This window comes from Miniopterus schreibersii (genome assembly GCF_964146895.1).
Source record: "Miniopterus schreibersii genome assembly, chromosome: 13".
NCBI classification, from domain to species: domain Eukaryota; kingdom Metazoa; phylum Chordata; class Mammalia; order Chiroptera; family Miniopteridae; genus Miniopterus; species Miniopterus schreibersii.
This window is the reverse complement of record NC_138113.1, coordinates 25,155,651-25,178,610: the sequence shown is the minus strand read 5'-3', so window position 1 is coordinate 25,178,610 and position 22,960 is coordinate 25,155,651. Positions and strand designations below refer to the sequence as shown.

Below are 22,960 nucleotides of genomic sequence, written 5' to 3'. Positions count from 1 at the left end.
GTGGTTAAAGCATCAGCCCACGGATCAAAGGGTGACAGGTTTGATTCCTGGTCAAGGGCATGTACCTGGGCTGCAGGCTCGATTCCCGGCCCCAGTTGGGGGCATGTGCAGGAGGGCAACCAACACATGTGTCTCTCTCACATCGATGTTTCTCTCTCCGCCCCCTCCCCCCCTTTCCACTCTTTCTGGAAATCAGTGGAAAAAATATCCTTGGGTAAGGATTTTTTAAAATTTAAACAAATAAACAATAAAAAAATAAATGCTGTTCTTAATGCTTTACATGTATTATCTCCTTTAACCTTCATATATACATACCTACCTGTAAGGTAGGTACTCTTATTCCCCATTTTAAAGATGAGGAAAATGAAGCACAGAAAGGTTAAATAAATTGCCCAAGGGGACAGACCTGGACTAGAACCCCAAAAGTCTTGACTGCAGAGGTCAAGCCTTTGCTATACTAATATAAATGGCACTTAGGGAATCTGTGGACATAAACACAATTCAACCCTGGGAATACTGAGTGATGCACAAAAATAAGCTGGGATGAAAAATCAGGTAAGTAAGAAACATGGCATGACTCATTTCAGGCTGGCACCTAGCACACAGTTATAGCAAGATCCCTCAACTTCTTCCCTGTGGGGACCACCCCCAAGATGGCCCTGAGGGTCTCTGCCTCCTGCTGTTCATGGCTCTGTCTAGCACCTCAAACACTGGCCCAGGGTTGGTGTCTTAGTGACTAATACAATATGGCAGAGCCCGGCCGGGCGTGGCTCAGCAGTTGAGCATCGACCTAGGGTCCAGGCAATGGGGGTTCGATTCCCGGTCAGGGCACATGCCCGGGTTGCGGGCTCGATCAATGACTCTCTCATCATTGATGTTTCTATCGCTCCCTCTCCTTTCCTCTCTCTGAAATCAATAAAGATATATTTTAAAAAACAATATGGCAGAAGTGACAGTATGTGCAGATGTGCACACTCCCTATGCTTTCTTTCCTACTCCATGATTTTGCTCACATCTTTCCCTCTTCTAGAGGCAAAAATACCTACCCCACTTATCTCCTCCTTTCAAATCATGCTCATTTTTCAAAGCACATTCAAATCGCCAAAGACTCCTTCCCAGATACTACCACTGACAGCAATCTCCCCTCCTCAATGACCTCATACCACTTACTGACTATAACCACTCATTCACACACTAAGGTCTTTTAATAACTCTTAAGAATCTCCATGTTTGCCATACTTTATCTTGAGGGTAAAAGACTATGACTTACAGTTTTTTCCCATGCCTTCCACAGTACTTGGCTGATGCACAGAAGTGGTTTAAAAATAAATAATATGTTTCCACATTTGTTCAGGGCACACAAAAGGTATCTTGAGTCAAGTTTACCTTCTGATTCAACGGAGATATAGTGTCGATGGCAGAATCCACAGGAAAAATCTGAATCCTCTGTTCTGTGTAGGTGTGAAAGTTCAGAAGAGCCGTCACAAGATCTTGAACAAAAGCCAGGGCCTGCCCAGCAATGTCTCGCATCTTCAGCTTCAAAATGAAAAATATATAGTTAAAGTCAACTATCAATTTATCATTCTCAAACTACTTTATTAAGCCTGCATTTGGAGAAAGCATTTGAATTCTAGTATAATTACTCCGTAATTTAAATTTATTTGCTCCTACTTGAATTTTAAATATTCCCATCTAAGTAAATGAGAAAGCAACCAGTTTTGGCAAGCACACCTCCTCCACTTTATCTAGACCATTTAATTGCAGAGCCCTCCAACCTAAAAGAAAGGTATGGCGCATGAAATTAGTGCATCTCATAATTCAGTTCTAATGTTATCAGTTAAGAGAGATAGCAAAAAAATCTATATGTTATAAATTCAATAAACAGCAAGTTACACAATTTTTTAAAAAATGTATGAGAAAGTAAGGCAAAGTTAAACGCAATAATTTAGTACACTAAACAGAGGCCCAAACAACTAATTCTTATTTCTGAAAAGTTTGACATGCACACACATCGCTGAAAAGAAAAACATGTACTTCATCTTTACCTGATGTCTCCTATTGTGCAGTGGGACATTCAGAGCGTTATACTGACTATATTCTACAAAACAAAAATAAATGTACATTAAATCTCTCATTTTACATTTACAGAAAAATAGTTTAACTGCAAAATAATGAATGACCTGCAGCAAAATCAGCTTTACATAAGAATTTAGAATGATCAAAGCCACAATCATAGTATAGAACAATGAAACTGACACACAATCAGCTGTTTCTCAGATAAAGTAATATCTCTCATTTTTTTACCTTTAGGATAAAAAATATTTTAAAAATCCTGTTTTTCTGTTTCTAAGAAATCCTTTCAAAAACTTCTTTGGAGCATATCAAGATTGCCTATGGCCCTGGCCAGGTAACTCGGTTGGAGAGCTGTCTCATATACCAGGAGGCTGCAGGTTCGATTCCTGGTTAGGGCACATATGGAAGGCAACCGGTATTTCTCTCTCTCTCCCTCTCTCTCTCTCTCTCCCTCCCTCCCAGACTCTCTCTTCTCCTTCTCTCTCTAAAATCAATAAAAACATAAAGATTACTTAGAAAGGCTCATGACAGTCATGTTAAAATACCTTGCACAGTCCTAGCCAATGTGGCTCAGTTGGTTACGCTCCCCACCCGCCAACTCACGGTCTATGGCTTTACCTATCCTTTCCTCAGCTAACCTTCCTCCTGGCCCTTAGAACAGCTCCTTCTCACCCCCTCGGGTATAGTCCATCAATCACCTCCTCCTCCTTACATCTTCGAAATTACCTTGTTATAAAAAAAGCATCTGCTGCAGCTTGTTTACTCTACCTCCACTGTGACTTCTTCCCCTTTACTCATATCATTCTTAATTCTCTGCCCTTGCCCGTCCCCTGCACACACAACCTTTTCTTTTACTCTCTAGAGTGATGAACTCTCATCCTTCCCCGTCTCCTCCATTCCCACTGCTCAAAACACAGCATGCCTCTGCCGGTTTTCTCAGCATCACTCCCAACTAACCTGCGTGGTAGCAATTCTGTGTCTACCCTGCAATGCAAGCACTTCTCTCAAAGGCAACACTAGTCCTCTCAAAAATCACCAAACCCGGTTGCCTTTAGTGTCACTACCCCCCTCCCTGACCTGTCCACAGTAATGTGCAGAACTGACCAGCACTACCAGGTGGAACACTCGCTTCTCTGCTTCTACGTCACCCGGTTTCCCCAGCTCCTCTCCACCTTAGCCCCTCCCCTTCCTGATCACTGTGATGAACTCTCCAAGGACCCTGCACAGGTCTCTGCACTTTGGACCCCTCATTCCCACCACTCCCAATACGGGGGCTCATCCATCCCAAGAGGGTCAACATCATTTGCTCTCTGGAGGTCTAGGCTTTTATTTATAATTACACCAGTAGGTACATAGATACACACGAATCTATCTGCCAGAATATTGAAAGTTAACCATATCATCTTTCCCATAAACACACTCGTCTGCTTTTTGATTTCTATCAACCGCACCACACTGCCTCCTCCTTCTCCCTAGCCCCCGTTGCACTGCCTCCTTGCTCCTCCTTGACAACTCAGGCTCAAGCCTCCCTAACAGCACACCAGGACTATCATCACAAGAGCCTGGGCCCCCTTTCCTCACTCCACAGTGGTCTACATTCATGATATCCCCTGGATCAAAAGCTTCTCCAACAATCCCACTGCCTTGTGAATTAAGTCCCAAGTCCTTTGCCCAGAACTCTAGGTCGGATCCCCCCACCCTTTCAGAGCTTACCTGTCATTGCCCTCTTTACTTTACTAATTACTGTTCAACAGGACATGACAGCACCTTTTGTCCTACGCACCACACTCCACACACTTCCCTGGATCATTCTCCCTCGTCTCCGCACAACAAAACCTACTCACATATCCAGGCCCAGCTCAAAGCACACTTCTTCCTAAAGTCTTCCCCAAACAACCCCACCAGCAGTCATCTGTCCTTCCTCTGAAACCCCAAGAGGTTTTCTATGCAATAGTTTAGCTTGTATTTTGGACATTTCTAAATATATTATCTCTCCCCCACTGAACTAGAAATTCTTTGATGGTAGAGATTTTTATAAGTTTTTCATCCCCTATGCTCCCTTCCTTTCTGAGCACTCAGCAAATGATCTCTAAATATTTCAGAACTAAAAGAAATAACCAGCAATGACATAAGGATCTAAAGCACAGTGACAACTAGTATTGGAAAAGGAAGGATAAACCCAACAGAGATTCAGAAGGAGATTATTAAAACCTGATGACTAATTGATACAAAAATTAAAGGAAAATGAAATGCCAAGGTTTCAAGTCTTGTGGATCAAAGTATGCTTGTGCTATTTACTGCAATGAAGAAACTGGAAACAGGTGTGGTTGTCAGAAGAATTCCGGTTTTTGATGTAATAATGACATTTGCTGATTTTAGTGTTAGATCAAACTGCTGTTTTTCTTTGGTGTTTTTTCTTTCCTCTTTTTTTAGGTCTTCCCTAAGTAATATTTAGAGGAAGTAATAATGTGATGGTGAAAAAGGGAATGTGTAATTCTGAGTAAATTTCAAAATCCAAACACGCATTTTCTGTTTTCAAGGCTCTGATTTAATTCTTGCCTAAAAGTTACAAAATCAGCACCTATTATACATGTAAGTTGAATTTTTTTAAAAGTCCTTTTTGTTGCTCTTGGCTGTGTAAATTACCAGACCAGTCCCAGAAGGAAGAGGAAGCAGGACTTACCCAAATCAGCTCCCTAACTATCACTGGGGACTGTCCAAGGGGTAGGAGACACTAGGCTGAGAAGATCCACCTCCCACCCTCACCCCTCTCCAACATGAACAACTTTTCTTACACAAACTTTTGAGTATTTTATGTATAGGTTGGTTTTTACCTTGGGATATGCTAAATACACACAATAAAAAATTTAAAAAGTGAATTTAGGCTTTTTCCGAAACAGGGCTGACTTTGGAGGAGTTATATGACAATTTAAAATCTCCCTATGAAAAAGAAAAATGAGAGAGAAAAAAAGAATAGAAAAAAAAATAAGCAAAATATTTTAAAATAAAATAAATCTCCCTATGAAATATTAGGGCCAAAGCTGATCAAAGAACAAAAAGCAAGCAACTCTCTGTCAGACCAATGAACTTTTTTGCCAAAAGATTAGAAATTATTTTAATTAGCTGGCTACAAGAGAGAGGTTCAAAGTTGCAAATAATGAAAAAGCTGTACATAATACCTACTTGTATCATTAAAAGGTACTTTTTCATTGATGATTGATAAGGATTCCTCTAATCTACTTGACAAATCTTCATGAAGATTCTTTAACTGTAATTGACTGAAAGAAAAAAATACAAAACCACATTATCATCAATCAGACAGTAGATCCTCATTTGCTTGTTACCTTAACAGCTGGTATCAGGCTTTCAGAGAATTGTGCCTGACATCTGGGATACTCTTGGTGGTAGAGAATTATTAAAAGATGAAGATAAGAAAAATACGAAGCCTTAATTCTAAAGCCCCTGGGACTTCTGTTCAATGATGCTGAAGTTTGGAAGAATGTATCATAGTCTCTGTATTTTACACAATTTTAAGTTTATTTCCCCAAGCTCAAAGCAATCTTAGAGTCATTTCAACATCATAAATTTTCTCTTTATAGCATATAAATGTTTGTTCACATATTACAATAAAGTTCTTTCTTAGGTATCATATCTTTTTTTTTCCTTTGGCTCAAAATTGGATAACTTTTCTGATTTTAATTCAATTATGAGGTATGCATCTAAACCAAGCATGCAATGCTATTAAAGCAACTAAATTGAAGAAACTCACTTGACTGATTCTATTAAAACCTAAAATAATGTCATTTATCAAATAAATGTTAGCACATACTTTTATCACCCATTGATATGTAATATTTTAAGGTTTAAAGATCTCCAACTTAGATCATACAACCTCCACTTTATTCAAAATGGGCCATTAAAAGGTTGGCACAGTGATTATTGGCCAGTTTTCCTGCCTAGGACTGCCTTTAGTGTAGTCTAAAACAGAAAGTATCAAGTCGTCCGCACAGGGCCCCAGAGCACTCGCTATCTGCCACGGCCCAGAACATCTGCAGGCTGAGGAGTCATGCACAAGCCGCTCCACCAAGAACGCACAGGGCCCCAGAGATAACAGCTGAAAAGGACCCTGCAGATTACCCACTCCCGTCTCATTTCAAATGGGAGAAAAGGAACACCCAGGAGCTGCTAAACCAAAACTCAGGTCTTCTGATTATTACTTCAGGGCCCTTTGGAATTCACGTTTCCACATACCAATCTTCTGTTCGAAGCCGACATTCCTTGGCCTCCTTTTCTAGAGCCTGAGATTTTACCTGAATTTTAGAAAAAGAAAAGCAGATGGGTCAGACTGCACATGAGAGCACACTTAGGAGACACTACAGGCAACAGCCTCACCTTGCATGACTAACTTTATGTTCTATAAAGTACACAATTTACAAAAGCTCTGACTATTCTGAAAGTGCTCTCGCTTTAAGTTTGGGCTTACTTCTAGTTTGGCCTTGTCGTTCTGCAGTTTCTCAATGGTCTCCATGTACTTCCGCGTCAGGCCATCGACCACGGCTTGGTGCTGAGCCGCCTCCGTCTCCAGAGTGGCCAGCCGACTCCTCAGCTCTGCTTCCACATGCTTGTGCTGCTCATCAGCTTCAAAAAACTGCAAAGAAAAGATCATTTTCTCATCTCACGATATCCTGGTATGCACAAATGAAGAGAAAAACAACGGCAGCAACTATTCAGTGAGCAACTTCCATATGGTCCATACGCTCACTATGCAAAACCCACAGACATGACCTCACTGAACTCTCGCAGTACGTCAGAGGTAGTGTTACTGTTAGCCCTCTTTTACAAACGGAAACTGGAGCTTAAAGGGGCTCTATAACTTGTCAAACATCTCAGCCAAAATGTGGTAGAAATGAGATAGGAACATAGGAGACCTACTCCAAAGGCTACGCCTCCTTCCTCTCAGTCTCATGAATTTCTATTTCAATTTCTGGCATACAGATAATTCAACCGCCCAGGGTATAACTTTTCTACTGGGCTAACTTCCATAATTAAATAATCGAAATTCAAATAGATGTTACTCCTAAAACAGGTACAGCTCTTTTCCTTAATTAAAATCCAATACTAACTAGGAATTAGGAATACTTAACACAAAATGTACAAAAGTCAAAAGTTCATTTTTTTAACATCGTCAAAGACTGAGAATTAATGCGTATTTATTTTCCACTGTTTGACTATGTTCACCATTTCTCACAAAAAAATCAGAAAGCATAGTTGGATACACTACACTATGACTCTTACAATATGCTGAATGTATGGAGGCAAACACTGATTATTCAAAATTCCATAAAGATTTGAGGGCCTGCCATGAGTGTGACCTGGTTCTGGGGCTGGGCATACAAAACTGCCATGGTCTGTACCCTAACAGTCATTACAGACTAACAGGTGAACAGTAATAAATTAAAAGGCAAGCACTACTTACTCATAAGCTCCCATCTAAATGATCATCCAATCATTTCCCATATAAAATAAATAGTGCTCAGTATATTTCTATATTGTTAAGTTATAAAGTTATTCTGCTGTCCTCTAAACAAATGTATGCTTTGAAACACTCATCCATATTAAGATAGGAATGAGATTTAAGAAATGAACGACAGTCATAAATTACCTAGCAACCACAGGAAACGTTAATACACCCATGTATACACAAAACACTTTATCTTGCACTGGTTTTTTCCACATTCCAGATCATATGACCATTTTTAAATTCATATGGAAAAACAGAAAGGTCTTCTCACTTGTATGTGCAACCGCTCATTCTCTTCTATCTTCTTTTGCAGATCTTCATCAAAGACACTCTTCTGCTCTTGACTCAACTGAGAGGAAGAGTCTCCACTTTTCTGATGGAAAGAATAAGTTATGTCCACATAACTTTCATCCTTTAGAGAAACATCCTAAGGTACAGAGATTCTCTATCACCTTAGTAGCTTGTCTCTTCTACGTGTTCACCATTCTCAACAATCCTGCAAAAGGTATACAGTCCATCACTTAACTTTTCCTATGTGACACAAGTTGGGACTGCAAATATAGCAATGGGCAGGAAAGCTTTAAAAAGAGAGAGAGAAAAAAACAGATAAAGCTAGCTATTCTTTGGAGATCAATTCAGGGGTAGTTCTGCTGGAAGATAGAGAAGACCCAAAAAGCTAGTGATATAAATATGCTAACAAATATCATTTCAATTCAATTTTTTGGTCTGGAAGATTGTCATTGTTTTAGCAATTCCATGAGTCTGAGTTGTTAAATTCCTCTAAGATACTGTAATAAATTACTTAGCATTCACAAAGATAAGTTTATACAAAAGTTCACATAAATTTCTAATTTAAAAAAAACACATAAAGCTGATATAAACAGAAGAAAAAAGGTCAAAAATAATTTAAAATTCCTTTGCTTTTTTTTTTTTAAACCAATATTAAGTTTTCCACGTAGAAGAACAGTACTATTTAAGAGAGCCAATAATGAACATTTGTTTTCATGGAATACAAAAACTGAGGCTGTTCAAGGGACAGCCTAACAATGAGACTGTCCAGACGCCAGGCCCCGCTCTTCTCTGCCTTCCCAGCGCCCTCACTCCTCACTTCAGATGAAGTCACTTATCAATGCAGTGCGCACCAGTGACTCGAAAACACTTTGAAAATAGAGTAGCTGTATTAAAAATATATTACACATCCACCATGTTTGGGACATAAGAGGTGCACAAGCAACTGCTGAATTACATACTGTGTCCTTAGTGCTTCCAAATTTGGGTGGCTTTAACTAACATGATTTCAGAAGTGTTACCCCCGAACCTCTGCTACATAGCCTTGGGGGAACCTCACTAACCTGTGAAGTACATTTCAAGTACAGATGGCTATTCCTTCCCCAATGGTCTTTCAGAATTTCCAAAGCACTTGTATTTTGACATAGTTTCCCAAGTGATTCTAATACATACCTGTTTTGCCTGCTCTGTTCCCATCTGAAAATTACCTCTCTAGAGAATTCTTCCATGTAGGGGAAATGCATATGGAAAGGTACTAACATATAATTATGTGGATTGCCCATCATAAGGCAAATATAGTCCTTGGCACTTTTACATGATCCCATGATCACAAGAGTATCCTCCCCCTTTGGCTGACGGAGAAACTGAGGTTGCAAGGCTTTAAAATCTGCCTAAAATCATAGAACTATAAATGGCAAAAAAAACACCAAGCCTGGGCTTTACCCAAAGCCTGCGCTCTTCCCGCCACACTGTGCTGCTACAGAAATACCATGGGTCTTCCTCTTCCCTCCTACAACTCTGTTATTACTGTCTCACATCTACACATTCAGGAGTGCTGTTCTATATACACACACACAACTTAAAGATTCAATCACTAGACCTTACCCTTAAAAAAATGCAACATTTTCAAGTACCAGATCATCCATCTTAGAGCAATAAGAATCTTGCCTCACTACATAAACCATAAGGGGAAAAGTTATTTTTTAGATCTTTGGACAAGAATACCAAATTGGCCTCACAGGAATAAATAGTAAGAAAAAATTGCTCCAGCAAAATTACAAGCCTAAGGTATGTAACTGCTACTTTCACATGAGTAGTTACACTTTGACAATGTTCCTCATTTTATCTGCCCTACTTTGAGTTAATGGCAACTTGGTACAACTGAAAGATATCAATAATTTGGACCAATATGAGCTACTTCTTTCACTTTTCTCAGCCACTAAATCAAGTATGTGGGTGTTTGCTCTTAATAAGTTCTTTTAAACTCACATTCATATGAAAATGCCTCTAACACTTAGTATATATTAATAGCAAATATCTGCTTTCTTGACCTGATATCCAGGTATAATAATGAAATATTAGAGAATTTGGAGTGAGGTCTTCTATCTAGAGATGTCTGTACCTAATGACACGGTTACACTACCTTACTTTTATTTGACTTACCTTGTTTTTCTTGCCTCGGGGTTCACTTACAGCCAGTTCATCTTGAAGCAGTTCTACCCTCTTGGCAAGCTGCAGATTTCGAAATGTCAAACTGTCCATTTCCTGTTGTAGTTTTCTCAATGACTGATCCTTCATTTTCAGTTGCTCCTACATCAAAGTGAAAACAAACCATTCTTTATAATTTAGCCTGAAGGTTTAAAAATAATGAAAAAAAAAAGTATTCTTGTTTCACCAAAATATAATCAAAACCTCTTGCTTTAGGGAATTCAAGTTGTATGTTCATCATTCCAGTTTCTATGTTTTTAGCTGTTTTGTGGCAAAATCATTTTTTGACCAAACCAAGTAAATTTAAAAATAACAAGTATATATACTAAAGTAACAAGATAGTCATCAACTTAAAGTAAAATATCCACAACTGTTTATTATATAACGTTGCTATGTATGTATCTGGCAGTGAGGAGACGCAAAGCCTGAGGCTACAATTTTATAAAGTTGAATTTTTAAAGAGAACCTCAGACTCAATTGATGATGTCCTTCAGGAAGCAAAAACAGCCAGAAATATATCTGTATTCATTTTTTCTAAAATCCCCCCTGAACTTAAGTCAGTCAAAATGAAGTCTTTTCAATACACTTAATTTTACTTTAAACTATTCTGATTTGTCAGAGATAAAAATCATTGTTACCCTAACACAAGAATATTTCTAGCTGCTGTTCTACATCAATTCCCTTTAAACTTAAAATAGAAACAAAATCTAAAATCTAAACAATAAATCTTCTGTTGACCATTCCATATTGTTTATATCATAATGGGGTAAGAAAATGGGAAACTAGAGAAATATTTAGTTTCACTCTATTTTTTAAAAATATTATTCTAACTACATTTTACTTATGATGTTCTGACAACTCTGTATTCACTGGTAATCAAACACAGATGGCCATATGCTACTGTATATTTAAAGAACTGTACTTTTATTATTTTCACTTTAAAACCACTGTAAAGCTAAGAAAAGGTCAAGTTTTAATGAATAGGTGATTTAAGTATATTGAAGTAGCAAACTAAAAACCATAGGCTGGTGTCTGCAACCTACTCACATTATTTATATGTTGAGGGCAGGGCTAGGGTAATAGAATAATATGTTTCCAATAAGTAGAAAAATAAACATTGTTCTTTCCTATTATTTGTTTACTAGCCTTTTTTTTAACTTGAAGATCAATGGTAAACTTAGTTCTACCCCATGTCCAAATTACCATATATTTCAAATTAAAGAAATTCAAATCAATGAAAGTATACTATATCCATAACTCACTGAAGAGGCAAACCCAATATAATCAAAAGTCCACTGTAACAAAAGACACCCTAACATTCCTACTGTGTGAACCAGCAAACTGTCAAACTTACTATAATTATAATTACTGCAAAGGATAGTAAAACAAAAGTAATTTCTTTACATCCTTACAATTAGTTAATCACTACCTGACTGATGCTCCAACTCCATTAACCAGTCATTAATTTCAGAAGACATCTATCCCAACCTCTCTGTAAACCCTTGTTTGTGCAGTGGGGATGGTAACAATGTTATCTGCCCTCATAGAGTTATTGTGAAGACTGAGCTCATGGATATAATAGTATTTAGCAAAATGCCTGATACGCACCGAGTGCTCAATAAACAGAACCTGCAGTCAACATCACCACTGTCACCACCATCACCACGACCACAGAGTTACTCAAACAGGACCAGCAACAGGAGGGTGTCAAGCCAAGAGTGGGCTACAAAGACCAGCTAGGAAATACTTCCACCAGTAACAGGTTTTTAAACATCACTAGGATACTGATCATTTCTTCAAAAATTTAGGCAAAATAACTTAACGAACAAATCCTGAGTATAAAGCTTATTTTTAATCATCTTGGCTTGGGAACAGAGAGCTTTGGAAGTATGGGCAAGGGATCCTGAACCATTCCCAGCCCTGAGTCCGTGGAGTGGCACCTTTCCAGAGGACAGTCTGGAAAGACAGATTTCTGCAGGGTAGGGTCCAACGCTGGCTACATAAAAGGACATGCTTCTGGGTGCTACCTGAGTGGAAACATGTAGGATACGTCACTGGTTGAGGGGTTACTCCAGAAAGGTCAGGATAAAGGGAATCCGAATCCCTCTGGGCCACAGGACGAAGGAGAGAGCAAAAGAACGAGGCAGGAAGCCCGCGGCGGCGAGCAAAAGTGGGACGGTTGTAACACAAAAATTATACAAAAGCTAATAAATAATAATGCAAGAATAAACTGTTTCCCATACAACTGTAAACCCCTGTGTTTCACTGAAACTTGGCCAAGAAAGAATCCATATCCTAGAATAACTTATCCAATTAAAAAATCACTAAGCAGTATTTATTATGTGCCCACTAGACGAGGTAGGAACAAATTCCTTCGTCTACGGCATATTTCTCCCTCAGTTAACCAAGGTGCTGATGGTAAAATGTATCACTTAAATAGAGTGTCCTAACACAGGTTATTACTATTAAAAAGTTCAACCCAAAAGCAAGATTAATGGACTAAATGAATGACACTTTCAAATCCATTTATTAGGGGACAACCATGTGCTGAATGCTGGGGACAGAAATATGAGTATGACATGGCCCTCCTCAGAGTTCAGTCAGTGATCAAGACAGATAGGAAGCCCTATTAATCCAGATGAATTTAGCCAAATAAAGGCCTGGAGGTATAAGAGAAATGCATTAAAGTCAAATAATACATTTTTTAAGTTTTTAGCTAAGGAAATCAAAGCACATAACTTTCATACTGAAGGAAGTAAGAAAGTTAAACACAGAAAGACTGTATTCCTCACCACTATTCCTAGTGAATGCATGAGTGTGAGAGTTGGGGCTTTAACCCAGAAAACCGGCTCAGTTCCTGCTTTAACCTCACAACATCACAACACGAGTATCCTGTTGCATACCTTTAAAGCAGCAGAATTTGCTTGTTCATCCACAACACCTTTTTTCAGGACCTGATTCTGAGCCCGAAGCTGAAAACAGAACAAGCGATAATTAAGTTTTAATTTAAAGCAATCACTTATAGCATTATTACTTTACGGGAATCATAACACTGAGTAACTATCTTCTCACATATATATGAGAACAAAAATATTAGCCTGGAGGAGGACCGTAGGTATGATCATTCTGCCACTTTACAGATAGATACACAGAGGCTGAGCTGCCCAATGACATAAAACACATAATATGTGGCAAAACTGAGACTAAAACCCAGGTCTCTCAACTTCCAGGACACAGTTCTAAGAAACCAAATCACCTCCCTAAATTAAAACTATTTTCCTTGAAATTCTGGCACACCATTCATCTGTAAAATATATACAATTGGACCAATTACGGAATAATAATTCTATAGAAAATCAAAGTGTGGGGCATCAACATACCCAGCAGGATACTGTGCCTAATATTAGTCGTGTAAATGTCATTAGGAATGGCATACCTGTTATGAGGCATCAGCTGAGGCACTGTGCCAAAAGCAACTAAGCAGCTAGCTCAATTTAGAAATTAATAATAGCAGCTAACATCTGAATGCTGATTACATACCAGCACTGTCCTAAGTGTTTTACATGTATTACTTCATTAAACCTCACAACCCTATAGTACGTACCTAAGTAGGTACTATATTATCTCCATTTCACAGATGAGCAAACTCAGGTACAGAGAAGTTAAGTAGCAATGCTGAGATTCAATCCCCAGCAGTTTTGATTCCAGAGTCATAATGCCATTAGCCAGCATTGGCTACTGTTTTATAAAGCTACATATAAATGAGAAAAGCAGTGGGCTGAAGTGGTGGAGAAAGCTTTTGAAGAGGTAGGGTTTGGGCTATATTTTTTAAATTTTTATTTATTGATTGATTGTAGTGGGAGAAGGAAGTGGGGGGGGGGAGGGAGAGAGACATCAATTTGTTATTCCACTTATTTACGCCTTCATTGGTTGATTCTTGTAGGTGCCCTGACCAGGGATCGAACCAGCAACCCTAGTGTATCGGGACGATGCGCCAACCAACTGAGCTACCTGGCCAAGGCTGGGCTGTTATTTTACATTGTTAATTTTTTTAATTGAGTATACTTCTACATAAAATGTACAAATAAAAAATTATACAGCCTGATAAATTTCTATGTGTGTATACATCTATACATTTACATAACCATCACTGGCAGGGTTTTGAAAGATAAAACTTCAGTAGTAATCCCCTTCTGTAGAAAGGGGAAAGTTCTCAGCCAGGATAACACAGAGCACAGAAGTACAAAGATAGCAGTGCAGTGTAGCCGAAGCAAGAGGTCTACAGACTAATAATCTGGGGATTTCGTACAGACAGCATGAAAGACCAGGTTCTTCTCTGAGAAACTAAACAAATGGGACAATTTTATGGATTTTTTTTTAAATCTATTTCTAATTCTGCATAGCTCAGATCTGACTCCTGAGAAAAGAACTGGCCCTTTTCTGTGCCAAAAGAATAGGAGTATTTTAATACTAAACCTTAAACCGAGTATTTGAAATTCAAGAGAAAATTTAGCTAAGATTTTAAGAAAAAAAGCAAGAATACTGCAGGATATTCAGTTTGAGCAAAAGACAGACTCAAAGATGAGCTTCTTCTATTTTTAAGTTAAAGATCACAGTTCATTACCACAACAGAAAAAAGGCTCAAATCTTGCTCTGCCATTTTACTAGACAATATAAACTTGAGAAATTTACTTAACCTTTCTGAGCCTCGGTTATACGGTCTATAAAACCGGTAAACATATCTACCCTACCTTCCTTCTTCTGAGGTTGTTGTGAGAACGAGATTAAAAAAAATGTAAAAACTCTTCCTAAACCATAAAGTATGCCACAAATGGAAACAGAGCTCTTATTCACTAGAATAGAAGGGAGAATAAATATATTTATTATAGTTCGCCTCATGCAAGGCATTGCACTAAACGATATGGGGGAGAGAAAGAAGTAAAAGAAGTGGTCACTGGCCCTGGCTGGGTAGCTCAGTTGGTTAGAGCATAGTTCAGATGCATGAATGGGTTTGATCTCTGGTCGGGGCACATATAAGAATCAACCAATGAATGCAAAAATAAGTGGAACTAATGGATCTCTCTCTCTTTTCTAAAAACAAATAAATAAAATTTTTAAAAGAAAGTGGTGGCCAGTATGGCTCAGTTGGCTGAGCATCATCCCATCACCTAGAGGTCCCAAGTTCGATTTCCAGTCAAGGCACATGCCAGGGTTGTGGGTTCAATTCCCAGTAGGGGGCATGAGGGAGGCAGCCAATTGACGTTTCTCATAGATGTTTCTCTCTCTCCCTTCCTCTCTCTCTAAAAAAAACCAAAAAAACATTTATTTTTTAAAAGTGGTCCCTGTTTTCAAAGAGCTTACAATTTAAAAGGGAAGATGAAAGATAGCTAGCAATCCTAGTTATCTTTCTGCTTAAAAAAAAAAAAAGGCAGTACAGACAGGCAAACTAAAGCCCATGGACCAAACTGGCCTGCAACCAAGCTATTTTAAAGTTTTACTGGAACACAACCACACTCATTATTTACATATTGTCAATGGTTGCTTTTGAGCTGCAATGACAGACATGAATATTTAAAAACTGTATGGCCCCAAGCCTAAAATATTTTCTATTAGGCTCTTTACAAAAAAAGTTTGCACACCTCTGCTATAGAAGTTCAAAAGAAAGAAACACCACTTTAATGTTGATTTCCATCAGGTAATGTTTTACTTTTTAAGTAATATCAACATACTCTTGGATAATGTTGTTACCTAGGTAACAAAGTTCAATAAATATCTGCAATCCCAGTTAGCCAAAAGGCAGCTACACTACTTGGGTATATCTAGGTTTCGTTTCATACCCCTGTCCTAACTTTGATCTGTGATGCCTTCTTGGTGTGGTATTTAGAAGCTCCTAGTGACTGCTTCAAAGATTAGAGATGAAGCTTGAAATCTGCTGAATTGTAAATTTTCTGTAGGACCAGAACTACAGCAATAAAATAAAGAATGAACTTACTGATTATAATGAAAAACAATTTGAATTTTCCTAGAAAATATTGTTTGTTAAATTAGTAACAATTCAAACATGGTTTCAATGAAACTGCCTAATAGAAAATGCAGCTTTTAGGAATATTTATCTAAAATAATATTTATTATTTAGTAGGTAGAGAAGGATGGCAATGATAAACGGCATGCTCCATTGCCATGTTAATTACACTTTGTGGCACATGGCATCTTCCTGCATTTCAGCATCACTCCTGCCACACTTCTGCATTACAACAGCCTGTCAAATGCTGAAACTGCTATGATCAGTCTGATCCGTTAGAATCTATTTCTCCTCACCAGCATTTTGTACAGTAGGGAGGCAAATGCACATTGTTTGTTTTAGAAATAGATATAAGATCACCAAATAGTCCCTACGGCCTCTAGGAGATAAGTGTTGAGACTCCAGGGCACGTGGACGTAACTGAAGTTTCCATTAGGACAGGAAAGGTCTCCAGAAGACGATATTGCCTGTTTCCAGCAGCTGTGCACCAAGCTCTTCCATTCCATTCAGTAGAGCAACCTCTGAATCCCACCTCTGGGGCCCTCTTAGTCCTTTCACACCTCATTTTTCACTGTCTTGTAATCTTCTGATTAGCTTTACCTTTACTCTGAAAGCACAGCCCTTCCTCATTTTGCCTAACCAAATCCCAGGTGTTCTTCTAGAAACTTACTTCCTACCTCTGGTCCTGCTTGCTCTGTAAATTTTTCCTAACCACTCCCTGTGCTCCCACTACAGTCCACAGGGAACTTACCCCTCAGTTCCCTTGGCACTTGCTATTATAGTGAAAAGACACCCCGTATTAAACTGTTCAGTTTTATTTTTAGTTTTAAAGTAGTAAATTTTACGTTTAGTAATTCATATATGATTTATGATTAATTTATGATTTCTCTGCTCTTCTCCCCTCTGCCAACTAAACTGTCCTTCATGGTAGAGACTACAGTGTAATTCCTTATATCTCCTGCCTACAATGAAAGATCAATGCTATGGATAAGGAAGGAACTCAATAAATCTTTAGACAACCAAATTAAATGCTATATGCAAAAGGTGTTTAAATGTAATGCATTATACCATTCTAAGAGACTGTCACTGCTTTAACAGATCCTAAGGCCCCTCTCCAAATGATCTGCCCTCATGGTCCTATTGGGTCACCAAGCACCCTCAAAAGCCCTGAGCCTCCTGAACAGTGTTCGGACCTGTTCTATGTAGCTTTGGTTCTGGAACAGCCCAGCCTCAGTTAGGGTTATCACAAAGCTGTTTCTCCAAGGACAGAGTGCAGTGATGAGCCAACTGAGATGTCTCTCATGCCACTTTGACAATCTGCAGTGAGATAACTGGCCCGAGATTAGGGAATTACTACCTATTATCACAAACTGCTGAAGGAGTTTGTGGGGAAAGAGAGACGAATCATCTATGTGCATTTTCTCATCTAATGTTCAACAATCTTCTGTGTTAGAACCACTCTCACACAGCTATTTTCATACAATGAACAATTTAGGATTTATACGTTTTACAACCCTGTAAAACCAACCTTTAAACATATAGCTTTTTTTCCATTACAAATCAATGGGTGCAACAGACAACCCAGAGCCCATTCCTAAGCTTTACCAAAACTCCAATTTGCAGCTTCAGAATACTGAAGTCATTTGCAGACCCCAGCTACAGTATCTCTGGCCTTTATGACCCCTAAAATTCCTTCCAGATCTAACATTTTAAGGATTCCAAAGTGCTGGGAATACCACTTAGTCTTCCTACGTCCTTACTTGTTCCTCCCCCAGAGGGGATCAAGTGTCTGTGGCTGTGTAGTCCATGGACTAGTAGCTGAGGTTATCTGGTCACAGAGGCAGGAAAAAACCTCTCCCCTCAGACCTGCCCTCAAGTAGAACCCCTTCTCCTGCTCCTGCTACCATGCAGGGAGACTCATTACAAAACCCCTAACCCCAACCAGTGCAGTCTAGCTGCCCCTTTAGTAACTGGATAGGTAAGTCAAGTGAATTAAAGAGGAAGACAACCCTTGTCTTTCGAAGGCCTTGCTATTCAAATTGTGGGCTGTGGACTACTGCAACAGCATCACCTGGGAGCAGAATGTGAGGCCCCACCCCAGACCTACCAAACCAGAACCTGCAGTTTAACAAGGTCTTCAGTTAAGTCACATAGACCTAGGGGCTAAGCTATCACCATCCAACATGTGCCTACTTAAATTATTTAAAAGTAAATAAAATCCAGAATTAAGTTCCTCAGTGGCACTAGACACATTTCAAGTGCTCAACAGTCCCACATGGCTAGTGGTTACCCTGCTGGATAGCACAGATACAGAACATTTTGATTCTGTGGAAAGTTCCACTGGATAGCACTGAACACAAAGCTGTTTTCCAATCCAACTTTAGTAGTCAACCCTCCACATAAGGGGGGGGGGGGGTAAAAGCAGGCTGATATTCTATTTTAATCCAATCCAGCTCCTGAGTCTGTTTCTCTTACAGGAAGGGGCGATTAAACAGGTTTCCAGGTCCCACTATCTGGAAAGCAAACACAGAGAATCACAACTGACCTTTTTCCCCCCAATATGAGTAGCTCTACACTAAGAGCGTAAGTCTAAAAAGTTCCCAAAGGCAATATCCTTCGTAACTAAAAGCAGCATCAACTGCGAAATAAACTGTTAGAGAAATAATGGATGTTTGGTTTTCCTGTTGGTTGCTATTACCCTGAAAAGTTTTAAAAGCTCCTACAGTGGTATCACTCCTTGAGCAACAGTTCTCAAGCTCTGGTGTGCATCCAAATCACTGGAGAGATTTGTTACAACACAGACGTCTGGGTCTGACCACCAGTTTCAACTCAGTGAATCTGGGGTGGACCCAAGAATTTGTATTTCTAACCCATTCCCAGATCTAATGATGCAGATCCAGGGGCTGCACTTTGAGAACCACTGACACAGTAACACAAACCTTAGAAAGACAGAACCTGCAACTTGTTTACACACATAATATGATGCCAGGCAAGGAGACCCTGCAGAGAAAGCAGACTGAAATCCAATGAGCCAGGACTGCGTGCACTTAGCCTCTCTTCTCCACATGAGATATACCAGAGCCTCAGAAGCAAAGCAGGCCATGGAAGAAACACCAAGGAAGAAATGGTCTTTGATTCCTCATCAACAGTGTGGTACCTGAGGCCTTGATTAGCTTTCCCTCACATCTCAAAGAGGTAGCCTCCATCTATTACCTATTAACTTCATCAACCTCTGAAAATCAGCTTCTACACACCTTTCTCCTCCCCCAAACTCTATTAATCCTGGAATTTTAAAAGCCTGCAGTGATGCTCTCTTAATTGCCCAAACCACTAGGATCTTAACGTCTACTTTTACGTTATGTTTTAGCAACCTGTCTGCCTCAGCCATTCTCATCTGCTTTGGCCTCCATGGTGCATCTTTTATCTAACTAAACTCTCAGTCTCTTTCATAGGAGCTCCTCAGACTGTTTTTTTTTTTTTTCCTTCCCAAGCGGAAAGACAATTATGACCATGGTTCTTAAGTAAGCAATGGGCTCCTTCCTGAACACAGGCTGAGATCTAATTTACATAAGAATAACATTCTGTAAATGTCCTTGATTTAGGAATTGTGTCCCTCTCTTGATATACAGGCCTCCTTCTATAGATTAAAAGGAAATCTTTTTTTTTTCTTTGTATCCTAACTGGATTTCAACATCAGCCCACAATTTCTCCACCAGGGAAGGTAATAAAAAGGTAGAATACCTCTTCCACAGGAAGAGGAATGAAGGTAGCATAGATCTTATCTAGAAATTGCTTGGCACTAGAATTGACAGGAAATAAAAAGCACATTAAATCTTTTGACCAATCTCTGTTCTCTTATGTTCTGAAATTTCCATAAAAAAATTAAAAGGATGAAAAATGATCTGGCCCAATAGGAGAGAATAACCTCAAGTCTGGCAGCCCTGCTACAGTCTCCTTACCATTTCCTCCTCCAGTCACATCCTTCCCACAGATGTTCCCCAAAGAGTCTACCTAAAGTATTCTACCCTGATTCACTCTTAAAGTTCAACTATCATTTTTATGAGGATTATTATAAAAGTTCTGGCCCTCGTCCTGACTTTTAGCCAGCCCATCTCCACTAGAAATTTTCAGCAATTACCCCAACATCAACCACCGCAAGCTACTATGTGAATAACTTTAACGTGCCTTCCAAGCCAAAAATTCCATGATTGCATCTAAACTTTAATCCACTCCTTCACTTCAAATTGGCTCGCCTTTCTGCCCACCCTCCGCTGTCAGTGGCAGTCATGCTCCCTCATCTCAGGGTCAACTCTCAGTCTTCTTCCCTCACTCGCCACGTCCCATAGATTGAGATGCAGGGATGGGAACCTCCTACATTCCTTATAGCCATCATGAGTTTAGTGCTATGTGAAAAGCAGGCATTTGGCAAAGCAGCAAGCTAAAAAGTATTTTTTAACCACAATTACTAAATCTAGGTCCCCTCTCCATCTCAACTGTCACTAACTTTATTTAACCCCACATTACTCTCCCCCAAACTATTCCAACAACCTACAATCTGGTCTTTTCACCAATCTTTCCCTACTGAAATCCATCCTCCAAATAGTTACCAGTTTCCTCCCTAAAAATAATGTTATGCCCTTTGATGTTTCTCCATTACTCAAAAACTAAAGTTAAAACTTATTTGACATCCAAGACCCTTCATGACTGGGTCCAAGTTGCTTCTCCAACAATATTCCACCACTCTCTGCCATGCATCTTAATGTGCTTCCGTGTCAGCAAACGTAGCCTCTTGCCTTTGCCTGGAACGCTAACCTTCCCTCCCTCTTCCCTACTCCCCAGTCTGCGTAACTTCTACCCTCACCCTCCATCTCTTCTGTGCTCCCACTGAACTAACACTTGTCATAGTGCATTATAACTACGTACAATGTTTGAACGTTTTATTAAAGGGATCTCCTTAAGCTGGAACTCTGCCTCACTCAACCGACTATGGCGGACTGTTTACAGGGGGCACACAGTAAGGGTCTGTTGAATGAAACAGCTTAAATATCCAAAAGAACAAACCATTGCAAAGTTTTTATTACTTTCTTTGGGAGGTTATACAATTTTTCAGCAATGCGGTCATTGCTAGAAACATTTTTGGAACTCCCTTTTGCCATTTGGAATTGCCTCCTGAGCTTGTTTACTCTCTGGAAAACAAAATCAGTCCCCTCACTTTATACTCACGAAACATTTTCACCCCAAAATAGTAGAAGCAAGTTTGTGTACTACTTCCATTCTCCACCCGTCCAACTTCATCATATGGATTTGTCTGAAACAACTTCTGGCCCTTTCAAACAAGAAAATACTCTTTCAAAGGATGAAAGCTGTCATCACTGACATTGTGCCACAGGCTCTTAGGACAATGTCAAACGGAAATGCGAGAAGTTGTGCCAATGGCAGCACTGTTGTAATAAGTGTAGTATCTCAAAAGGCTCCCCCCATTCAATGGGCGGAAAGACTAGTGTGTATGTTTAGGATGGGTTTTGTTATTTTCATTTCGCCTTGCTGAATATTTGTTAAATGGAATCATAAAAAAAAAAAAATTTTTAAATGTGTCTCCGTTTCTCCAAATTGTAAAAAGGGGGCTAAGTCTTTCCATTGCCACCACGAATGCCATGATCACTGAAAACTAAGCTTAATTAAGGACTGCTAAATCGACATCCACTGATGTAAGATTCCGCTTTTATAACTTCGTTGCAGTATTCTTAAGGCAGAAACACCCTCCCCAGAAGCAGCCCTTTCCCGAGCAAAGGCTTACACCGCAAACACGACAGAGGGGCGTCATCCACCAGGTACCGCACACCTGCTGGGTGCCCTGCCCACTCCAGGCGCCCGAGGGAGAGAGGGGCAGCCCTGGGGCTCGAGCTTTCAAAATCACATCACACATCTTGCTAAATCACGGAACACGTCGTAACCGCCATGCCCGGTGGCAGTGTACACGCGTGACTCTATTTACCCTCCCGACAGGAATGGGGGCAGATACATCTCTTCACCCTCCTGTTATCCCTGCGGAAGGGGAGAGCTTGACCTTCCCATCACTGGACTGGGAAAACCGAGCAGCACCTCCGGCCAGCGCCGGGCGGCAGCCGGCTTCCTGACATCGGTCCCACGCCCGCCAGCTCGGCGACGGGCACGAGCCACACTCCGCTCCTTCCCGCAGCACGCACTCGAACCCAGACACCGCCCGGCTCCATCTCCCGGAGCTGCAGGTGGAGGCTCGGTCATCGGAGGCAGGCGGGGCGAAGGGGCACGGGGGGTGCGCCCGCGTGACCTCTCCGCGGTACCCCCAGTCCCCACAAGTCGAGGCAGCGGGAGGCCGCAGGGCCAGGGACCCCCTAATCCCCGCCCACGATGGGTACCTTCGAGTACTCCTGAGCCAGCTTCTGGTACTTCCCCTGCAACTCTGCCGAGGCCATGGCCTCCCCCGCCCCGTCCGGGCCCGGCTGCCCAGGCCGCTCAGCCCCGCCCCCCGCCCCCCACCCCAGACACGCTCCCGAGTGGGGCTCCGCCAGCGCCTGCCCGCGTCGCCACCGCCGCCAAGCCTCCGCCTCCTCCACTTCCGGGTTCGCCCCGGGGCGGAGCGACTGCCGGGGGCGGGGCGGCGTCTTAACGTCATCGCCCCACCCTCCCGCTCCCGAGCACGTGCGCGCGCAGCCTCGCTGGCTCGCCTGGGTTCGGCCGCTACGACCAGGTGGCGCCATCTTGACGCATGGTCCAAGATGGCGGCATAGAACGGAGAAAGATTGTCATGAGGGGAAGAGAACGCTGAGAGTACGCGGAATGGGCGGGGGACGCAGCAGAGGGGCGGT

General features: G+C 40.6%; 1 protein-coding gene across 1 annotated transcript in view; it reads right to left on the bottom strand.

Annotated features, from left to right (window-relative positions):
- The window catches only part of PPP1R21 (protein phosphatase 1 regulatory subunit 21), a 54,599-nt gene extending 31,878 nt beyond the window's left edge, over window positions 1-22,721 (bottom strand). The window contains exons 1-9 of the mRNA XM_081155898.1: window positions 22,511-22,721; window positions 12,994-13,062; window positions 10,046-10,192; window positions 7,866-7,967; window positions 6,557-6,721; window positions 6,325-6,383; window positions 5,257-5,351; window positions 2,046-2,098; window positions 1,387-1,536 (exon numbers count right to left, since the gene is read on the bottom strand). Of these exons, the coding sequence (XP_081012024.1) occupies window positions 1,387-1,536; window positions 2,046-2,098; window positions 5,257-5,351; window positions 6,325-6,383; window positions 6,557-6,721; window positions 7,866-7,967; window positions 10,046-10,192; window positions 12,994-13,062; window positions 22,511-22,567 (897 nt within the window). The 5' untranslated portion in view covers window positions 22,568-22,721. The remainder of the gene's footprint in view (window positions 1-1,386; window positions 1,537-2,045; window positions 2,099-5,256; window positions 5,352-6,324; window positions 6,384-6,556; window positions 6,722-7,865; window positions 7,968-10,045; window positions 10,193-12,993; window positions 13,063-22,510) is intronic.
- Window positions 22,722-22,960: the final 239 nt, after the last annotated feature.